The following is a 23,898-nucleotide window of genomic DNA, read 5'->3' as shown; positions in this document are numbered from 1 at the left end:
ACTGGCTGACCCAGGACAGTTGGGAATGCTGGATCAGTTGATCCACCTGCACGCTGATGCAGCTCAGGAGACTTCCAGCCCTGTGAGTGACTTCTGACATTGGGTGTACTTAAATTAGTCTCCTCAGGGTATCATTTAGCATGTTTCCTTCAAGTGTTAAGCTTTGCATGTGAGCAATAATGTGTTTTTTTTATTAGCGAAGTTAACTTTGTTTTACATTTTTATATTCAGTTTTCTTGCCCTTTGCTCAAACTATCTTGGCAATTCATTGTGACCTCGTGTTGCTTATTGAGGAGCTTATTTGAACTAGTTTTTGGGAAGTACTTAAATGTACTAAATCCATCAACTGAAAGCATACAACATCTACATGTTTGGATTTATTTATTATTTTTTCCTATACTGTAAAGATGCATTTTCGTATACATGCATTGTATTCAATACAAAAAAATTGTGTGCAAATGGACTGCTGTGAAAAAGACGCCTTAAATCACCTTATTCATTTTTCAGTACATGATTTTTTGGATCCACAGGATTTTTAAAAGTTTTTTTGTGTGTGTGTTTGGCTGGATTAGGAATTTTGCCTTTGTAGGATTATAATTTTTTTTTTTTTTTTTTTTTTTTATTCAAATGTACAATTTAATGATGTCACCTAAAAGTCAAGCCCTGCTGCCAAAACTACCCTCTGGAGTCCAGGATAAGTGTCTCAACACTGGCTGTTTTCTCTGCTGTCACAGGTGATTCTCATCGGGTCGAGATGCCACGGAAAGACATGGAGGTAATCATGGGACAAATGGTTTGTTCTGGAGGCCTGGTACACACCCCCACTAATACCTCCATCGAGAAAGAACGCTGTCATCTGGACCTTCATGGCCATCACTCCAAACAAGTGGAGTATGTTTGGAAACAGCATTATAAAATTCTGGTAAACACATAGAATATTGGTACAAAAAAAAAATATAAATTGACTAATTTACTAATAATTATTAAATGTGTATATGTTATATAATTTAACCCATAATATTGAATATTGATTTAAGAAGTCTACATTATATATAAGCTATCCATTTCCTGTCCTCCTTTGAGTTTGTTTTGAAAAAAAAAAGAGGGATGGATTACATGATAGAACAATCTGTTGTCCCTCCCCATCAGCAGACTAATAAAGGACACGAACCTGACATGTCAGACCCGGCTCACTCAACAGATGGCTTTCACATTAATGTCACAGGAACGAGTATGGAACACTTGAAAGGTCAAAGACTGCTTATGAAAATACATGTGATGGATTTGATGGATGGCGCGAGAAGTGGATTAACTCGAGCCGTTATCTCTTGAGGGTTTTAGATTGAGATGTAAATGTCAGCTAATACTCCCTGAGGCATGATAATGTGTCAGGTTATACCATATCACATGCAGCGTATGCATGTGTATGAATGATATTTGTGCTGCTTATCATAATCTGTAGTTCCACTAGTTTCCCATATATAACTTGAACATCTGCATTTGCATCAGAGGATTATCTTTAGTATGACAGTTTAACTCCATTATTATGCCCAGTTTGTGTGTCTTAAGTTCTCTCTATGTGTTTTTGACTGCAGGTCATCTCCTACTTCTCAGGACAGATTGGCATCGGTAGCACTGACTTTCGGAGGCGGGGTTGGTGGGTTTTGCCCATGTTCATTTACCATACATCGATGCCCTCTGCCAAATCTTTCCATTTACATCAATACACACACAGGAGTCTGACTCCGGGCGCTATCACTTGCCATGTCATCATTCCTGGAGCTCCAGGCCTGTCTGGAGAGCTACACCTCAATGTTAAAGGTACATTGGCAAAATGTGGCTATATTCACATATTTTGGGGCATTTAAAAACTGTCTGGTCTCATGACTTCTTTTTTTCTGTTCTTGTAGTTCCCTCCATCCACCACACCTGTGTTGCTCTATGACAGAAAATCCTGTACTGAATGGCAATGTAACACTGAGCTGTAAATCCAGCTATGGCAAACCTGTTCCTCAGTACAAGTGGACCAAAGCAGCTCCTCTTTCTGAGGTCTTCTTCTCTCCCATGCAAAGTGAGTCTCCCGCATCTGTATGTTTGCAATTGTTTGATTCTCTTCCCTTGTTTGAGAAAAAATCAGGAGCTTTTGTGGATGCATTAAAAAAATTTTATTTTATTTTTCATACACTAATGATACCGAAATGTTTTTTTTTTGTTTGTTTAATTTGCTGTATGGATTGATATATTTTGACTGGTTAAAATGGGGTTAATTTAAATGGTACATTACCATTCAAATGTTAGGGATCTGTAAGATTTTTAATTTTACTGTAGATCTAGTAAAACGATAATATTGTGATATATTATTGCAATTTAAAATAAATGTTTTTTTTTTTTAACAAACAAAAATCTTAAAGAGATCAAGTGGAAAAAGACATTCAGTCTATAAGAAGTGCTCAAATAGCATAATTGTGTCAGTAATACAATTGAACATTTGGCTGTTAAATGTATACACTAGTGCTGTCAAACGATTAATTGCGATTAATCGCATCCAAAATAAAAGTTTTTGTTTGCATAATATATGTGTGTGTTCTGTGTATATTTATTATGTATATATTAATACACACACATACAGTATATATTTTGAAATTATTTACATGTATTTACATGTCTATATTTATATTAATATAATTTAGATTATAAATAAATATATTTAATATATAAACAACCTATTTTTCTGAAGTATACATGCACGTGTAATAAATATACACAGCACACATACATATATTACGCAAACAAAAACTTTAATTTTGGATGTGATTAATCGCGATTAATCATTTGACAACACTAGAATAGATTTAAGAATTCAAACTGATAAAACTATGTTAACTCAAGGTTATCCTGTCATCAACAAGTATTATTTGTTATTCTGCATTAACAGATTTATAAACAATCAAGTTCTTCATACATATACAGTATAAGTGCTTCCTTTTTCTTTCTTTTTTAATTGCTTTTACCTGTAGCACAAAATAACTAGATAGAAAAGGAATTAGAATATGATTATAGAGTTGTTCTGTTATGATGTCCATTTGTAGACCAACCTGGAAGGCTAATTTACTATGCATACTCCCAGGAATTTCCTTTGAGATTTTGGGAATTTGTGTGCTGGAAAAATCAGTTTTAGACTTGATATTGCATATTGTTAACAACTTTAAACCATACAACAGTTTTAAAATTCATGTTGTTTGACTGTAATTTATGTTGTAGTCTCTTGAAGTAATGCTTATTTTACTCAAAAAAAAAATAAAAAAAAAATAAAGCTATTTTAAAAAACCATTCAAAATTCCTAGGGGACCTATTGACCCAGAAATGCTGTGTGTTTTAAATCTTAAATCTATAAATCTTACTAAAGCAAAAAAATTAAAAATTAAAAAAATTAAACAAAATAAACAGTATGATATTTTAAGAAATTAATGCTTTTAAATAGCAAGAACAATGTATCAAAGTTTAAACACAAATATTATGCAGCACAACTGTTTTCAACAGCAAATAACCAAATTTTTCTTGAGCATATCTGAATGATTTCTGAAGGAACATGCAACACTAAAGACTGGAGTAATGATACTGAAAACTCAGCTTTGCTTTGCCGGAATAAATTATATTTTAAAATATATTCAAAATGTAGTCATTTTAAATGGTAATAATAATATAATAGTTTTTTTTTTAATCGTACAGATCCCAAACTTTTGAAAGTTAGTGTATGACTGTTAAATAGGTTTTATCATTCTTATTGTTGTATCATTTTAAGAGGTGTTTCTCTGTTCTCGATCTGTTTATGATCGTGATGAAATTGGTTAGATGCTGTGTCGAGAGGAGGAGTACAGGCATCATTTATCACTAATTTAGCGTGTCTTCCTCTTTGGACTGTGGAGAGATGGAAATAGCTCTGTTACCCTCAGATCAGCCAGAGAGACACATTCCCATCTGCCTCTAAACATGACAAGTTTGACCTTGACTGAGTTCCAGGAGGATCTTACAATTCTACTGGCATGTTGTCTAAAGTCTATATCAAATGATAAAGAAAGCATGACATATTATAGTTACAGAAATTTGCATTATTATCCAATACATTTTTCCCCAAATGTATCAAGATGATTTCTGTTGACATGTTCGTTCTGATCAGCACAAATCTTTAGTTGAAATACACGCCTGTGCCAGCTGTTCACAAAAGCTGGCTTATACTTATCAACCATGCAGCAAATTTCCTCCTTGATCCCAGGCACGTGGGTCTCCCAGTTTCTCTCCTGACATGAGAGTCCTGAGGGAGGCAAGGTGCTCAGTAATTCTTCCCTCAGGAAAGACAAACGTATCATGTTCTCCTGGTCATCTGTCTTCCTCTCGCCCTCTCTGTGTCACTCTCATCTGTGCATTCACAGAGTGGAGGTCCTGCCCCCAGCCTGTGCTTGTGCTGGGATACCTGGGTAAGGGAATAGACCCTAGGATAGAGAAAACTTCTTTAGATAGAATCAGTAAATGTGCGGTTCACTCTTACAGTGTTGCTTAGTTTATTCCTCAACCCTTGTTTGCTTTTACATGTCAGTACAAGAATGATAAAGATATTTTTACTATCACTAAAAAGTTTGAGGTCAGTAAGAATTTTTTTGAAAGAGATAATTACTTTTATTTAGCAGAGATGCAATAATTTGATCAAAAGTGACAGTGAAGACATTTATAATGTTACAGAAGGTTTCTATTCCAAATAAATGCTGTTTTCTATTCATCTGAGTCCAAAAATTGGATCATGGTTTCAAAAAAATATTCAAATAGAAAACTTCACAATATTACTGTTTTTACTGTATTTTTAAGCAAAAAACACAGCTTTGGGTGAGCATTTGGGACTTTTTTTTTATCTTATTGACCCCAAACGTTTGAAAGGTTGTGCAATTGTTTTTTAAAGTTACACTCAGTATTTTTTAAAGCAGTTTTACACATAAAGGAATGTTTAAATCTCTGTAAGGCCCTTGGAATGGGACATTTTTACTTGAAGTGAGAATAAATAAATGGCTGACTGTGAATACAATGCTGTTGATCAAAAACATCTTTTTGAGGTGTTATTTTAAGTCAAAGCTTAAAATCTTAAAAGTCTTTAAAGATAGTATTTGAAACATCGTTGTTAAAATATAGTACGATACAAATACATCGAAATATGTTTGAGTGTGGCGTAGCAGGGTTTGAATCTAGGGTTATTTCCCGATCTCACCTATCATGTTCTTCATATCATTCCTCGTCTCCTCAGGTCATGACAGTAGTGGATCATCATTCTGTGAAAAACATGCAAAGTTTACACACTATTTTGAGTCCCACAGAACCTTTAACCTTCATAGAGAGAGGTTTACAATCTGCACAAAACCTCAATGGCAAAAAGGACAAAAACAACAAAAAAGCTTAAAGCTTGATAAGCATTTTGAGCAATCAGCCATTTGTATCAATGTGCGTCAGGGAGATTAAAGTGATTCAATATCCCAAGCATATCAGTCTAAAAGCATATCAAACATCATTCTACCCCTTTCATCTTTTTTGTTCCCTCCCATTGTTGAAATTATTAATTGTTTGGTGCTGTACTGTATTTGTGTGTATTGTTAAAGAGCAAAAATCAGACCTGTGTCTCGTAGTTTATTCAATGCAGAAGCAACACAAAGTAAAGGTTTTTGTGAACAGACCATTGAAGTGTTGATTTTATGAAGCCAATTTTTAATCATTTTACACTTCATTAGTATGAAAGTGCCTTTGAAATCTGTAAAGCCCAGACTGGGGTCCCTGGGCGCCTGGCCTCGCTCTGGGTCACTGAGGAATTTGAGTTTGGCTGCTCATCACTGCAGGCCAATCAGTGTGTGGACAGAAGCTACAGCAGCAGATGGTCGACTGCAATCTCTGCCAACACTGTAATAATGGCAGAAATGTAATGTTTGTTCTCTGTCTTGATGGTTTTAACTTCTCATCCTTCTTGCCAGCATCATGCAGTGAAAATAGGCGTAGTATTGTCAACATAACTGTAGCCAAGTCGTTAACACATATGCCTCATATATGCATCAGTCATCATGACAAAGTGCTTTCATAAATAGGGATTTCAAAAGATTACACACTTATTTACTGCCTATGTCCTCATATTTCATATAAGGGTGTTTCTTCAACTTTGTGCACTTTTATGGCCAAAATGTTTTTTAATCTTTTTACTTAGACTACAAGATTATTAGCTTTTTCTTATATGAAGGTCACTTAAAAAAACAAAAAATGTTTTTATCATGCTTTCATCATTTACCTTTGCTATTTTTTAAATGCATTTTATGTACAAATGAGCGTCTCGCATCATTTCCACCAGACCAAACTAATTTGCCCCTTTTTAATAAAGTTAGTGTGCTTGTTAATTATCAAACTGTGGTGGACATTTTTATTATTTTCTCCCACAAGTTACCCTACTTAAAATTTAATGTAATTACTTTATTAAAGTAATGTAACTAATTACATTTGAATAATTTTTTATTACTTTTCAAATTTCTAAAGAATGTTTTCAACTGTTAATCATTTTCAGACATTTAAACCAGGCAGGGTTACTTTTACAGTAATACTCAACACTGATTACTTTCACACTATCAAAATCCAAAAATATATATTTTTTTATAAAATTTAATAATTTAAAGGGATACTCCACCCCAAAATGAAAATTTTGTCATTAATCTCTTACCCCCATGTCGTTCCAAACCCGTAAAAGCTTCGTTCGTCTTTGGAACACAATTTAAGATATTTTTCACTAAAACAGTAATCAATTGACAGCACAACACATCTACAACCAAATAACAGTGTCAAGATCCATAAAAGGTATGAATGTTATCAACAGAATACTCCATCTGCCATCCGACGTGCAATCTGGGTTATATGAAGCGACTGGAACACTTTTTGTAAGCGAAGAAAACAAAAAAAAAACGACTTTATTCAACAATTCCTTTGTCAACAGTCTCCTCTGTGTCTCTCCATATCAACGTATGCTGCGTATGCTCTTCTGTATCATCCATGCCACAAGGATGCGCTGTTTCTAAGTGTATTTAGCTTTGATTAGAAAGAAAACAGCGCATCCTTATGGCACGGATGATACAGACGAGCATATTTTTTTTTCTTCGCTTACAAAAAGTGTTCCAGTCGCTTCATATAACCCAGATTGCACGTCTGATGGTAGATGGAGTATTCTGTTGATGACTTTCACAACTTTTATGGACCTTGACACTGTTATTTATTTGGCAGTCTATGGGACAGTCACAGGCCTCCCGGTTTTCATCCAAAATATCTTAAATTGTGTTCCGAAGACAAACAGAGCTTTTACGGGTTTGGAACGTCATGGGGGTACGTGATTAATGACAAAATTTTCATTTTGGGGCAGAGTATCCCTTTAATTTTTTAGCACAGACACCACAAAATCAAAATATAGCACAACTTATACGGACTTTGAAATCAAACCAATGCAAAACAAATATTCAAAATCATAACAAGAAATAGTTTAATAGCTATAATACAGTTTTTGAAATATATATTTGTATAGCTATGACAAGAAACACTGACATCTATAACAATGCCTTTAAAAACAAAAAACAAAAAAACAGTCAGTCCTAAAAAATAAAGCATACATAACCTGAAATAGGAAATAAAACAGTTATCAATTATATTTACAGTAAAGACAGGACTAATTGCTGCTGAATATTCAGCTTTGCCATCAGAGGAATAAATTATATTTTAAAAATATTAAAATAGAAAGAAGTTATTTTAATTTGCAATAATATTTCACAATATTACTGTTTTATTGTATCAATATCTTGGTGAATATAAGAGGCTTCTTTAAAAAATAAAATAAAACAAAAAAAATCTTGACCCCATACTCTTGAATGGTCGTGTATTTAACAATGTTAGTGAACAAATTGAACTGGTGAGAGTGGGAAAGGTATTTTTAAAGGAAATTTTAATTACTAAAAGTCCTCAGGACCAAAAGTGCCTGTAATTGAATAAACACCCATACAAGTAATAAGCAGTCACATGCTACAATAGGTCACAACAGCTGAAAGATAGATACAATGAGGTGAACTCTGTTGAAAATGCATTTGATATTCAATTATGATGTTATGAATGTTTGGTTCTGTTTTCAGATGAGAGGCAGGGCACTCTTCGACTAAGCAACCTCACCAAAAGCATGTCCGGCAAGTATGTTTGCCGCGCCAGCAACACGGCTGGGACTGATAGCTGCCACATCAATCTAGAGGTTTCCACCCGTAAGTATCTTTCAAAAAGATTGATGCAGCACTGTATATTGTAGATTTCAGCACTCACTATATTTGTAACCTAACTGTTCCTCTTGTGGCAGCAGCTAGCAATGCCTGGGTGATCGCCGGGGCCACAGTGGGCTCCGTAGTGGGTCTGATGGCTCTAGTTTTATTCCTGATCTTCATCCTGAGGAGAAACCGTGACACAGAAGAGGAGATGGCCAATGATATCAAGTGAGCATGTGTCTTATGTTTCTAATATTGTATTAGGATATCTGCAATGTTGGGGAGTAACTAGTTACATGTAATGGCATTCTGTAATTTGATTATAAAATAAATGTATCTGTAATCTGTAACAGTTACTAAGAAAAATGTGTAATTAAATTACAGGTTACTTATGAAAATGTTAACGATTATGAAGGGGGTAACATCTGAATACTCCTTGTATTAATATTTACTATTTCTTGTTATGATTTTAAATCTGTACTTAACCTCAGAACGTTCTCAAAGTAAAAAGAGGTGCTAAATTCAGATTTTGTGGTGGCTGTGTTTTAAAATTAAATGGTTATAATTTTAATTCAAGTGATGAAGGATATTCAGTGTTGAGTACTACTGTAGCCTAGTGAAAAGAAATATACTAAAAAAGTATCTGAAATACATTTATTTCATGCTATACTACAAATACATTTACATATATATGTACCTGACTACTAAAAAAAAAACCTGCAATTCTACTTTTAGTATACTAAACTGATATAGGCATACTTACTAAACTAAGTTTGTACTAAATGCAATTTAATTTTGCATAAATAGTGCTACAGTCTTAAACTAAACTACACTAAAGATATACTTAAGTATATTTGATTGTGCTGCAGTAAATTTTAATAGATTTGAACTATACTTAGTATGACAAATAAATGAATTTAAATATAATTTAGAAAGGTAATAAAAAGTTATCAAATGTAATCAGTTACATAACATTAAAAAAAAATAAAAATATACACAACACATAAAAAATTAATAAGTATAGTATCTTAAAATCTAAAACCTCCAAAAAAAAACCCCCAACAACACTGAATATCTGTACTTGATTTTTTTACTTCATCCATAATGCTACAGATTAGATGTGTGTATTACAGTAACTGCTTTCTATTGCTTTAAGGAAGATGCACAGGCTCCGAAACGCGTCTCCTGGACTAAAAGTGGCACAGGATCGGACATCATATCAAAGAATGGCACATTGTCCTCAATAGCCACCAGCCCTCCTGCACAGGACCCTCAGCATCCACTTCAAAACAACCATTACCCATACCCTCCTGGTGCCTCGGACACCGCCTCCATCCTCACCACCTCTGGAAGCACAACCACATACCGCCTCCGCCCAGGGGACCCCAACCCACTACACGGCCTGCCTGGATACAACGCCAGCGGGCACACCAAATCACACACACCATCACCACCATGATCGCCATCACACTCCTTGCAGTCCTCAATCCCAACAGCTGCGCCACACAGAGGACTGAGGGCCGCAGCCACAGACCCCCCGCGCCCACTCAACATGCCTATAAACACTACCACCCTGTCCCGCATGGGGGCCCGTGCCCATCATGGTGCCCACCCCAGAACCACGCCGGGTCATTGGTGTAATGGCCCACAAGACTAATAATGTGCTAACGACTAGCCAAACGTATGTGGAGAAGGGTTTTGACAAGTGTGACGATAAATTTGGCTAACTTTTTATACAGAGTAAAGTACAGTAAACTGCAGTTACATGTCAAAAAGCACCTTTGATTTGTTTTCTAAAGTATTACATGATTTTTAATGAGTTTAATCTGTGTTTTGATGCCTAAACACTCTGTGAAGTCATCTTTTCGAACCGTTTCACTGACCGAGAACAGTATTTTGTCAGTGTGTTATACATTATGATGGGATGCAGACGTTCACTTTTTGTAACAGTTGTGTTTATGGATTCAGATTTGTCCAGTTATCTAGACATTCAGTTAAATTCATGACGATAATCTTTAGCGTCAGCTGTTCTTGTGCCTCTTGTGCCTCTGTTTCTCTCAGGAGTTTTCGCTTTTTCTGTCAAGCGGTTGACAGATTTCTGAAGCAGAGCAGGTTTTATTTCAAATGTTATATTTTCTGACCATACAGACGAGTTAAGAAAGTTAAGAAAGACTGTAAAGCAGAAAATAAATTGAGAGCCTGTGAAAATGCTGTTTTATGATGTAGAGCATAAAACAAATAAATGCCAGTGTCTGCCATTCTTGTTTACCGGAGCAGGAAAGGACTCTTAATTTGTAAACATTTGATCATGTAAGTTCTTTTATTCATTTGTGTGTTCATGATATTGTACGAAAAACTAGCCTTGTGGTTTAATGACTTGAATATTGGAAGCAATGTTTTATGATTTTTGATAATAGTGTTAATGCTGAATGTTATTGTGAATATTCTGGTTGAAGATATTGTTTACTCTGTAATTAAGCCTTTTCCACTTATTTTGTTATTTTCAAATTGGCATTATATGGAATTGAAAACATTATACTGTAACCGTCCACGTGATGGAAGCAGAGTTGTAAGAAACGGGTTCAAAGTGGAAAATGCCTCAGTGAGGTTCAAGTGTTTAAGTGGTGGTGCTTGTTTTGATCACTTACCATAATGTTCTGCTTATTAAACCAATACAAAATTGCATTGTAAAACATTTTTTAAAGAGTTAAACTAACACATCTCTTTAATGTGGCATTTGATTGACCCGGCATGAAACAAATTTTATTAACAAGTATATTTAATATTTTATTTAATTTTTTTACTTCGTCTACAGGAGTCCTCAGATTGAGATCCCGGACGAGCCCCCGATTTCTACTATGACCATTACTGAAATACAGTTTTTTCTTGCTGGTATCATGGGAACCAAAATTGCTAGTTATAAGCAAGTATTAAATTTATATTCAGAATAACATTGGTTGTCATAGAAGGCTATTGAATGGCTAACTTTTTTATGGGTGGTTTTGATGAAATATTTTATTTATCCTACAGTATATAAAACAATTGTAGAAATAATTTGAACATTACAAAAGCCAGATTTTACGTCCCACCGGAAAAAATTAAATTTGTCTCTAGTTGGCAATTGTATTGATACTAAGTTACTCTTCTAGGCCACATGTCTTTCAAACATGGTCTTCTGATAAAAAATAATGAGAAAATACACTGAATAATCACTTTGTTATTGATGCAGGCTATTTGGACACTCTATTTGTCTGCCACTCTTACAAGGTAGACCACTATAGCCACGTAATAAGGAGATCTTTGGGAACAAAGTTAGGGAGTTTTAGGGAGAGAACTCCTTCAATAAGATTAGAGGTTAAAAACCATATAAAAGTGTGAACTGCGAGTGAGCTGGTCATTTCGGCTTTGTGGTTAAGCTGTTCTTTATTTAACTAAATATTAGAAGCATAATGCTATATGGTCACATTGTCCTCACAGCCAGCATTTTGTTCCAGTACTTTGGTGAGTAATTCCTTCACCCTTTTTATTAAACATTAATTTGAAATTGTTTATAATTAGTGAAGAGAAAATTCAGTTTCATAAATATATGAGTAAATATAATTTTACTAATATCATAAATATTATCCTACTGTTCAAAAGTTTGATTTTGGCAAGATTTTTTAAAATGGTTTTGAAAGTCTTAATCACCAAAGGTGCAGTTATTTGATCAAATCTACAGTAGAACTACATTCAAAAAAACAACTCTCCACTGTTCACATTAACACAATCATCAAAAAAAAACAATCAAATAAAAAAACCATTCTAATAAAATATCTTTTTAACTAACATACCTTTTTACAACCCTTCAGAAATCCCTCTAATGGTTATCAGTGAAACAGTTGAAAACAGTTGCGCTTCTTAATATTTTTTGTGGAAACTGACATGTTTTTTCTTCAGGACTCTTATTTTTCTGAAACTTTAAAAAACAGCATTTATTTAAAAAAAAAAAAAAATTGTTACATTCTAAATGCCTTTACTGTCACAAGGTATAGAGATGTTCTCTTTGTTTAGATGTACAGGTGTTTGTGGTTATGCTCTGTGTTTGCCCAGTTGGGGACATCGGCTGAGCTGACCTGCATGTATGATACACACGCCTCAGAGGGCTTCACCCTGGAGTGTATTTAGAGTCAGTTACAATAAACCACCACATCTGATCTCAGTGTCCTGTTTGACACAGGTGCTGTACTAAAATGGGAGGCTTTACTAGGTGAAATCTTGGGAGGGAAGGATGGCTCTTGTGCAGAACCCTCCAGTGTCTCGAGTCGCTTCTGTCAGGATCAACAATGGCAAAATATCTGATAGTGGGTTGTATATGAGTGTGTGGGCACCAACCCAAATGACTGGTCTAGCAGTGGACAAGGTCTGATCAACCTCACTGTGCTAGGTAAGATGGATCATGGATTTTCAAACTTTTTGATACAATAGACCCCCAAATATAATAACCTCCTGCGATATATTTATATGTATGAAATTTTACATTTTTTTTTTTACATTTGACACTTTTAAGCTTAGAACATTGTTCTCTCCATCATCAGCTCCTCCATCTGTACAACAAAATTTTCTCTGCAGGGATACTCCTTAGTGGGGTATGATGTGATTCTGATATGTCATTCCTCTCAGGGTCACCCAACACCAATCTATTCATGGCACAGAGAGCAGAATGCAGCCCCTCTGCCGTCAGACAGTTTTGTTGAAGGCAGGAAACAATTAGCTGCTGCGATAAAACTCAATCTGGCACCTGAAAATAGAGCACGGATGGCAGATTTGCTTACTTAACTTTCATAAAGAGCCAAACAGGATTATATATAAAAACTAAGCATTAACAATTTTAATGAATCTCACCCTCAGGCCATCCAAGATGTAGATGAGTTTGTTTGTTCATGAGAGCAGATTTGGAGAAATTTAGCATTACATTACATGCTCGCCAAAGGGTCCTTTGCAGTGAATGGGTGCCGTCAGAATAAGAGTCCAAACAGCTGATAAAAACACAACAATAATCCACAAGTAATCCACACTACTCCCGTCCTTCAATTAACATCTTGTAAAGCCAAACACTGTGTGTTTGTAATAACCAAATGAAACGAAATGTTTTATAGTATTATTTATTTTTACATTTTTTATAGTATGTATTATTTTTACATTTGTACATGTATATATCACCATTAGTCATCAGCCACCCTGCTATCTAGATATCAACCTTTTAAAAATCCAATAACTAAAAATCCCACCCCATTTGTTCTTCAGATCAGCACAGAAGGTCTCTGGTGTTGCACAACCTGTCTGATGCCTTCGCTGGAACCTACATATGTAAAGGGTCTAATGAACTCGGTCAGGGAGAGTGCAGCGTAACCTTCAGAGTGACCTGTTGAGAACACACACCACACACACAGCTCTAAAATCACTGAATACTGTAATCATTTGACATGGTGTTCTATTGATAGATGGTGCTGTGATTGGCGGAGTGTTGATGGGAATCTTTCTCATTGTGCCATTGATTGGAGTAATGTTCATCTATGTCAAGGGAAAAGGGAGACGCATGTCCAGAAAACATGTGCAAAAGAGCTCAACCGCAATGAACTAGATGTGATGTTCAACATGTGATGTTTAGCATTTTCATTCATTTTTCTACAAGGCAGGTGAAAAACAATTCAGCACCTGTCATCAGCAGAGCAGAGGGAACCTGCTACTCTTTCAGTCGAGTACAGAAGTACTGAAGACCAATCGAATTTGAAAGTGTCTCACTTCAGTCCAGTTGTTTAAATGTTTCTCAGATGTTTATTTTGCATCCTGTGTCTGCTTGTTTAATTTCTGAGCCAATAAATATACACTAAATATAATTTTTTCATGTACCTAGAAGCGTACCTTTGTACCTTTCTTTCAGTAATACTATGATGATGTATTCAATATATTGAGATAGTATAGTGTTTTTTCATTTTTATTGACTTTAAGAACATTATAAACACATGCTGACAAAACACACTACCAGTCAAAGGTTTTTGAACAGTAAGATTTTTTAAGTTTTTTAAAGAAGTCTCTTCTGCTCAACAAGACTGAATTTTTTTGATCCAAAGTACAGCAAAAACTGTAAAATTTTGAAATATTTTTACTGTTTAAAAGAACTGCTTTCTATTTGAATATATTTTAAAATGTAATATATTCCTGTGATTTCAAAGCTGAATTTTTAGCATCATTACTCCAGTCACATGGTCCTTCAGAAATCATTATAATGTTCTGATTTGCTGCTGCTCAAAAAACATTTATAATAATTATTATTGTTATCAGGTTTAAAACAGCAACAGAGTAGATTTTTTTTTTTTCAGGATTCTTTGAAAGTAGTTCAGAAGAACAGCATTTATCTGAAATAAAAATCTTTTTTAACATTATAAATGTCTTTATCATCATCACTTATGATCAATTTAAAGCATCCTTGCTAAAAAATATTTATATATAATAAATTTTTTAAGATTAATATTGATTTAATCTGATATATATACATGTACATAAAGGGTTAGATTTGAGGATTTGCCTTAATTATATGATTTCAACTAAAAGTAACTTTTGTAAATGTTTCACTTTAATTTTATAGCCATTGTTTTTCTTTACATATCACTTTGTAACCTGACAGTATTTTGACCCTAAACAAACCAAATACCTCAGTGTGCTTTTATAATAAACACTATAATCTAGAGTTACTAATTCACAAGTTTAAGGCACAAACGTTCTGCATAAAATACTGTGTACATCTCATGATCAAAATCAACAGAGGCTGTTAAAAGACCAGTTATAGTCACATGTGGGACATATAAATATTTAACAGTCACCCAACCATATATCTGTGATGAACATTTTAGACAATGAAGACACAAACGGTTTTGTCCTGTACAGGAGTCATTCATTTCTCGCAATGATCATCCTCATCACTTCATTTGTACCTAAACAAACAACATATATACCAGTGAATGACCAGCAACGAAGGCCTCCTTGATCTGAGTTTACACATTTCATTTTTTGAAAAAAAAAAAAAAAAAAATCATTATTAAATGACTGAATCCAGTATAGCTTAATGAGAAATTTATAAGCATTTTTTTTAGGCCTGTCATTTTTGACCTGGAACACAAGAAGGGGAAATGTATAAAACTTATCAAATTTTGTAGGAAGTTGTTACACAAGTGTGAGCAAAGTTAGGAAGTTTTAGTCCCATGCAATAACATTAACTAGCATTTTCAGGAAAAAGAAAATCCAAACTACCATAAAACAACAAGAACACAAATCTGTCAAAATAAATAGGTTATCAAAAAGGTTTCAAATCAAAGTTATGAAACAATTCACCAATATTAATTCTGCCTCCATTAAGGCCTTTCATGGCAATGTTGAAGCCCTCCCCCTCTGCTCCAAGCCGATTGGTCACTGGGACAGCGCAGTCCTCAAATATCACGGCTCGGGTTGGCTGAGAGTTCCAACGTACCTGAAAGATGTTGGTACACCCATTATAAATCACAACAGTGATGATATAACTCAATCCTGCCATCTGCTGGATAAGCTTTACCACTCAGTCCTAAATCATAAACTTACAGTGAACACTCTTTTTTGCCAAAGCTGAGTCCAGGGGTTCCCTTTTCAAGCACCAGGCAGGAGATGCCCTTAGGTCCCTTCTCACCTGTCCTGCACATCACCACATAAACATGTGTATCCAACCTCCACTGATGAACGCCTGACCAGACACAGCAAAAACTATTGGGAAGCTGCATGGAGATTTTTATTAATGCCTCAATCATTTCTCAAGGTACCTTGGAGGCATTCAGGATATAATGATCTCCTTGGAGTTTCACGCTGGTTAGAAGAGAAGCGGCATCACTCCCACTACCTGGGGTTAGGGAATAAAAAATAAATAAATAAAACGAAATAATTATAAATGAAATACTTTTAGGTTAACGATAACACTGATGTATCCCACAAAAGAACACAGAAAAACGTGATCCTGGACTTACCTGGTTCTGTGAGACAGTATGAGGCAAACTTCTTCATAGAGCACAGATCAGGACAGAATTTCTCCCTCTGCTCATTGTTTCCAAATGTTTCTATCATCCAGGCACACATGCTGTTTCAAACACAACCAGTAAACACCATGTAACACCTAATTAACCATGAAGAACGAAAACTATATGCAAGCACATGTACCACTTTATGGAAAAATATATTTAGTCCAACCTTATGTATTATTATGATGCAGCAACAACTTTAAAGTATATGTGACCGTGGACCACAAAACCAGTCTTAAGTCGCTGGGGTATATTTGTAGCAATAGCCAACAATACATCGTATGGGTCAAAATTATGTTTTTTTCTTTTATGTGCCAAAAAATCATTAGGATATTAAGTAAAGGTCATGTTCCATTAAGATATTTAAATGTGATTTTCTCAATATTTTGATATTTTTGCACCCTCAGAGTCAAGATGTCCAAATATTGTCCTATCCCAACAAACCATACATCAATGGAAAGCTTATTTATTCAGATTATGATGTACAAATTTCAATTTCAGAAAAATGTACCCTCATGACCCTTATGGTTTTGTGGTCCAGGGTCCATATTAGTGCTAACACAGCCTGTGGATAAAGCCTCAAATATGATAGAGGTGTCCAGACAAGAGAGTCCCGATCCCCCCACATCAGGGTTCTCGTAAATCCCACCAAACCATTCCTCATGGCCTCGACAGAGAAAATTTCCTACAACACAAGTGAAGATACTGTATTAATGACCCTCAACTTTTGTAAATGCTTCAGCATTAAATATAAACAATAAAGAGTATTGTCAGATGTGCAGGTTACCTTTTGGTCCCCATTCTGCCATATCTGGTGCCATCTCATTGGCAGCAAAGGCAAATGGCACTTTTTGAAACTCTTTTTGTTCATCTGTGAGTCCTATAGAGGCTAATATACTAATATATTAGTTTATATTGTGACTTTTCTCCTCTGGTACGTAATTTCATGAGAGATATGAAGGTGGGCCAGCAGGCTTTTCTTTTACCACAGTAACTGCAAAGAGCCAGGTGTTGCTGGCCTCATGAAGGTGAGGAGTCACTACAATAGAAGCTTGATCATTACAAATATAATAATAGTGAGAATGATTTTCATTTACAGATTGCAAAGGAGGCTTATGTGGACCATACACAATTTGACAAGAAAGCCACACATTATGACCACTCCAGCAAAGCAGACAACCCTAAATGGGTGGAGTATGGTGTGTCTTTACACAGACATAAAGATAACTTTATGTTTTTGCCTTCAAAAATGACTGTAGATTAACTCTGTATAGGTGGATGTTCAGTTCGAAAGGATGACCAACCGTTTCATTCCTCTGACTGAGCTGAAGAAATATCACTTACAGAACAAAGCTAAAAGTGGACGCTTAAAGGATCTGGCCCTCTTCACCAGAGCCAGACTATCAGTTCAGCCTCTCACTGCAGGTTAGTTGTATTTAATAACACAAATAAGTAAAATATGTGTTCTCATTTTCATGTACTGCAGTGTAGCATGATTTAAAATGTGACTGTAAGTGTAAAATATATAATTTTTCTTTAAAAAATAATAATAATGTTAAATGCTGTTTTTGTTTTAGCTTTATTGTTTTATTAAATATAATTTATTAAACTTATTAAATATATTTTATAATTTATTAAACTTATTTTTTTTTAATCTAAATTAAGTCCAGATATTCCACTGTATGGATTTGTGAAGAGCAGTTTATTTTTTTTTTATATTTGGTAATATAATTAATATTAACATTAATATAACTGTTAATTAAAAAAATTGTTAGCTCATACTTATTTTCTTCTTTGCAAAGGAATTTGACTTTGTCCTGAGTTTGGAGAATGGAGATCCAATACGTATCCTTCAGATCACTTAATAATACCAGACTTCTCTACAGTCATGAGAAGTCAGTAAACACAGCTTATTTTAATTTTGGATAAAAAAGGAAATCATTTTGAATGCAGAGGTTAGTAAATGTTATTACAATGGGGCTGATTAAATGAGCCTTTTGCAGAGGTTTGCACGATTGCATGGCTGTTAATAGTCATACCTCATCACCTGAACAGCTAATAAGCTATTAAACAAATATTTAGTATAATACAAAGACATACACATGAAAAAATGGAAAATGCACAAACAATCACAAGAAGGATTTTCTCTATTACAGCATTAAACTGCACTCGAGAATACTGGAACCTTGTGCTGCCGATTCTTAATCATAGGAAATAAACACTTAAGACACCAGATCAAAAGAAAAGAAAAAAAAAATATATATAATAAAAATATTCATGTTAAGTAAGTTAGTAATTCCCTAATTAGACATTCCTATGGAGGTCTTCATTTGTAATACCCCAAATGACAGAATAATACTGTGCAGAGCTCTATGAAGAGTACATGAAGCGCTAGATTTAACACAAAAGATCACAGTAGATCTCTTTTTTTTGGGCTCATTAAACAGGACATGGTACAGAAGCTAGATTCTGATTTCTCAGTGTACTTGACTTAAGCAAAATTTGAGCATAAGAGGAATGTATTGTGCCTTACAACTTCATGAAGCACAAATCAAACATATAGCATGAAAACAGCGGCGTACACGTGGAAAGATTGTGTCTGGCATTACAAAACTGTTGGTCACTACTGTATAATGGAAATGTATGCAGTTTTGGAATGAGAAATAAAAAAATATTTTGTAATCTATACACATAGTTGGACTGCTTTTTTTCATTTTTGATCTCAAGAAGCGATGATTTCACTTTTTCGGCAAAAGTCATGTGTCACATTGATCCCTTTGAGACTTATAAAACATTATTTTGACATAACAAGGTTCATTTGAGATCTGGAGGGAACATAAAGCGTCTTGCGTCTAGTTACTCTCCTCTTTGGCTTGTGCTGACACAGTTTCAGAGTTTGATCCCTCATATCTCTGGGCAGCAATGGTGGCCTGTTGGGACATACTTCTCCTTACAATATCTCCTTTCCTCCAGAGTGTGATCTCCTGTTGAGAATGAACAGCAATGTATTTTACTTATTTGTAAGTAACAAATGATGTGTAATGTTACATTATATGTGGAATCTGGACCTGTTGTTTGAAGTATCGTCGCTCTTCTTCATCTATAAGGACTAGGTTCAGGTAGTAACGCACTGAGAACTTCTTGTTGACGTCCCTCATGGTGGGCGTCAACTCATATCCAGCCAGAAATAAGCGGATGGGGATCGACTCGCCTAAAAAGAATAAGAGAGCAAAACCATAACATTAAAGGGATAGTTCACCCAAAAATGAAAATTCTGTCATTAATTACTCATGTCGTTCCAAACCTGTAAGACCTCCGTTCATCTTCGAAACACAAATTAAGATATTTTTCATGAATTCCGAGAGCTCTCTGACGCTCCAAAGACAGCAAGGATCCTAACACGATCAAGGCTCAGGAAGGTAGTAAGGAGATCGGTAAAATAATCCGTGACATCAGCGGTTCAACCTTAATTTAACGAAGCTACGAGAATACTTTTTGTGTGCAAAGAAAACAAAAATAACAACTTTATTCAGCTTTATCCTTGCTGTCTATGGAGGGTCAGAGAGCTCTCAGATTTCATCAAAAATATCTTAATTTGTGTTCCAAAGATGAACGAAGATCTTATGGTGAACTATCCCTTTAAGCGCCTTTAAAGTTGTCCATATGAATTCTTAGCAATGCATATTACGAATCAAAAATTAAGTATCAATGCATATTACTAATCAAAAAATTAAGTAACAAAATATCTTCATGGAACATGAACTTTACTTAATATCCTAATGATTTTTGGCATAAAAGAAAAATTGATAATTTCGACCCATACAATGTTTTTTTGGCTATTGCTAGAAATATACCCCAGTGACTTAAGACTGGTTTTGTGGTCCAGGGTCACACATGGACTCTATAGTAGCATAATATAATACAAACGAAAGGTTTAGCTTTACCTCTCACTGGTGCCCCATCCATGATCTCATATTTGGCAATGGTGTCATTTTCATGGTACACACTGGGTCCTGTTCCAGTCGATTCCCGTTTTATTATACCAATTTCCATGTGTTTAATCTTTATCCTCACAAGAAGGAAGTAAATCTTTCCTACGATAACATCCCTCAGATGGTATCTAAACAGGACGCAAGAAATTATATTATGACAAAAAATTATATTATGAATAAAAAACATTACATTTTAGGACTATTTTTGCATCGTGACATTTAACAAATTATATATAATTATATACTTTATATGCAATATTATTAAGCCATTTTACAAAATGTATCTAGTTATCTATCTACACACACATCTTTTTACAAAATAAGCACATTTTATTACTGCAATTTTTGTTATGTAGAAATATATGAACTATATGTTTGTTTATATATATATATATATATATATATATATATATATATATATATATATATATATATATATATATATATATGGTGTAAAATTTTTTTTTAATGAAATTTAAGATCATAAAATGTTAAAACATTTTCATAGCACATTTTAAAATATAATTTTATTAAAAGAACTATATATAATTATTATACACAGTATAATATATTTTCAGTTTTGGGGTTAATCGTGTCAAATATTTTGGTGAATCTTACGGTTTTAATTTCTATTAATGGTACAACATGGATACTCACTTGGATTTGTTGTATTCAAACTCAATATGGAGACAATCTTCAATTCCTACTTCCATCTTGATGGAGGAGTTCATCTCTGGATACGTGCACAGCGTCTGCACGACAATATCCATCTCTTTACTGATATCATTCAGCCTTCTGCTGATTGTTGCTCGCAGAAAGTACTTAACAGATCAGAATGAAGAAATTCAGGAACGTTCTGTACTGTATGTGTATATATATATATACATACATATATATATTTTTTACTGACTCCAAGCTTTTGAATGATATAGTGTATAATGTTACAAAAGCTTTTTGTTTCAGATAAATGCTTATCTTTAGATCTTTCTATTTCTCAAAAAATACTGACTGAAAATGTACTAAACTGTTTTAAAATACTGATAATTATATAATAATAAAAATGTTTAATGCTACAGAAATGAACAGTAAATCAGAATGATTTCTGAAGGAGCATGTGACACTGAAGACTGCCGTAATGATACAGAAAAATGTAGCTTTTTGATCACAGGAATAAATTACATTTTAAAATGTTTTCAAATAGAAAGCCAGTTATTATAAAATAGTAAAATATTTCACAATATTCCTGCTTTTGCTGAATGTTGGATCAAATAAATGCAGGCTTTAAAAAACATTAAAAATCCTACTGTTAAAAAAACTTTTGACTGGTAGTGTAATGACAACATATCCCATACTTTTCTGTGTTTAATCTGAACCAACATTAACTACAGTTTAACTCCATGCACCAGTTGTAAATGCTTTCTGATTGATTAGTAACCTTAGCAATGAAGAAACTGGTAGATTTACCTCAGTTTGACATTCTGGCCAGTGTAAGATTCATAGGGCTTCTCCACATGGGTGAACTCAAAGTCAAAGGTCTGGGACTGTGAAAGCTCACCAGGTCGTGCAAGATCCTTCACTAACGACACAAACTCGTGGTGGTTCCCTCGGTCATAGTACAGCTCTGTGAATCACAGGACATGTTTATATACACACAAACACCAGGACTGTTTCTACACGGATAACTCACCAATCTGTCCGACGAACTCGATTTTGATCCCATTATGCTCCAGCCTCTTTCCAGGAGTCTTCAGAGTCACGTTAACCTTCCCACTTACAGTTTCACCATCGTAGAAAAGCAAATATTTGTCCTTTTTGCCATCTTCAGTTTTGTGCTCAGCTTTCTTCCTGGTCTCGGCGTCATTCAACACGATGTCGATCTCAGCGCTCTGTCCGAAGCCGAAGAAGCTCATGTCTGTGTCAGTGCTGTATTATCATAGATCACTTGACTGACAGCAGCTACAGGTTCTCTAGCGCTCTGATGGTTACCTTTTACCAAGTGGCCTTCAAAAACCAGCGCATAAGCTACTTGACTGTTTTTTATCCGCGATTAAGTGGCGATATAAATATATTATGCTCGAAATCTAATGCATATTTCTGTCTGATTTAATTGAAGTAGCTCAATTTATAGCTGGACATCAGTCAGGAAAGATATTTGCCTATAAAATAACTCCCGCACTTCCTGGATCTTCCTGCAGGGGTAATTTCAAAATAAAAGTTCTTTATTACTTCATAATAAAAGTCTCTGAGATTGGGAAACAATAATGATGTGATTATTTAATAGAAGAATTTCTTTATTATTAAATAACAATGGTAAAAGAAAACCGATTACATGACCACATTTACTGTACACTTACATTGTCACTTATTTTAACTGTACCTGAGAATATTATAATCTAAGCATAATATAATGGATTATTAATTGATAGTACAATAGTGTAGTGGTCCAAAGAATTAAACATCTTGGCGGTAATGTTATTCAGATTTCATCTCTAATAATGTGTTTTGATTTCACATCACACAAACCACACATTAAAGATAATACAAACAGTTTAACATATGACACATTTCCTTATAATAACATACACTGCAAAAAAAAAAAAAAAAAAAAAAAAAAAAAAAAAAATTAATCAAATTTTTCTCTTGTTTTACAGTAAAATAAATTGAAACATCCATAAAACAAGACACATTTACATCTTTGTGTAAGACATCTTGAATTGTTTATTTTTCTTACACATATTTTATGCATAAACAACTACATTTGGTTAGGTTTATGTTTAAAACAAGAAAAAACATTTTGTCAAGAAAAGAAATATTGATTAAGAAAATAATTATTTTTGCAGGGTAACTTTATATATATATAGGATATACATTCAACATTTAACCATAGCTGGAATGTCAGGTAATTTTATATACACTAGTCAACATTTGAAGTGGATCAAAACCTTTCATCAAAGTTGTCCTAAAATCTAAAACCAAAATGTGTTCTTGTATTAGGACAACTTTGATGAACTTTTTTTTTATCCTCTTCAAATGTTGACTACTGTAGTATTTGTTATAGTATAAAGTCAAATACAGAATTGTTTGGAAATATTGTGGCTGAGCATCACCAGCACTCTTAAAAATAAAAGTTCCAGAAGGAGGTTTTTGTAGTGATGCCAGTGAGAAACTATTATGGGCAACAAAGAACCTTTCAGTTTCTTAAAATAACTTTTTTTCTTAGTGTAAAAATAACTGTTTGTGGAATGGAAAGGTTCCATGGATGTTAAAGGTTCTTCATGGAACCACATATAAATATAGAACCTTTATTTTTAAGAGTGTGCGTTCATTATTAACTGCTTAACTACACCTAATTTAGCTTCTCTTTGTCCACTGACTGGCAGTCAATAGTATGAATATGTAAAAACCGTATAACATTGAGCCTTAAACAAAAAGGTACAATAAAATGTTTTGCCGTCAAACACTTTGAATAATTTGATAAGAGATACTGTTTTTACATTTGTTTACATATTGGATTATACAGTATCT

General features: G+C 34.2%; 2 protein-coding genes and 2 pseudogenes across 2 annotated transcripts; 2 read left to right on the top strand and 2 right to left on the bottom strand.

The window, feature by feature from the left end:
* The first annotated feature begins 781 nt into the window (after window positions 1–781).
* LOC122139867 (endothelial cell-selective adhesion molecule-like) lies at window positions 782–9,762 on the top strand. The gene is made up of 7 exons (XM_042740055.1): window positions 782–922; window positions 1,596–1,657; window positions 1,911–2,071; window positions 4,431–4,475; window positions 8,184–8,306; window positions 8,399–8,531; window positions 9,459–9,762. Exons 1-7 carry the CDS (start codon window positions 782–784, stop codon window positions 9,760–9,762), a joined length of 969 nt encoding a protein of 322 aa, XP_042595989.1.
* Window positions 9,763–15,438: 5,676 nt separating this feature from the next.
* Window positions 15,439–17,265, bottom strand: LOC122139866 (annotated as a pseudogene).
* Window positions 17,266–17,297: 32 nt separating this feature from the next.
* Window positions 17,298–18,339, top strand: LOC122134021 (annotated as a pseudogene).
* On the bottom strand, window positions 18,315–22,576 carry vps26b (VPS26, retromer complex component B). The gene is made up of 6 exons (XM_042739377.1): window positions 22,061–22,576; window positions 21,838–21,994; window positions 21,031–21,195; window positions 20,326–20,501; window positions 19,450–19,592; window positions 18,315–19,365 (listed from the first exon to the last, which is right to left on the bottom strand). The coding sequence occupies exons 1-6, from the start codon at window positions 22,281–22,283 to the stop codon at window positions 19,234–19,236; spliced, it is 996 nt and encodes a 331-aa protein (XP_042595311.1). The 5' UTR covers window positions 22,284–22,576; the 3' UTR covers window positions 18,315–19,233.
* Between the last annotated feature and the right edge of the window lie 1,322 nt (window positions 22,577–23,898).

The sequence above is a fragment of the Cyprinus carpio genome, chromosome B15, assembly GCF_018340385.1.
Source record: "Cyprinus carpio isolate SPL01 chromosome B15, ASM1834038v1, whole genome shotgun sequence".
Taxonomy (NCBI): domain Eukaryota; kingdom Metazoa; phylum Chordata; class Actinopteri; order Cypriniformes; family Cyprinidae; genus Cyprinus; species Cyprinus carpio.
The sequence above is the reverse complement of the archived record's forward strand: the minus strand, read 5'-3'. Positions and strand labels throughout refer to the sequence as shown.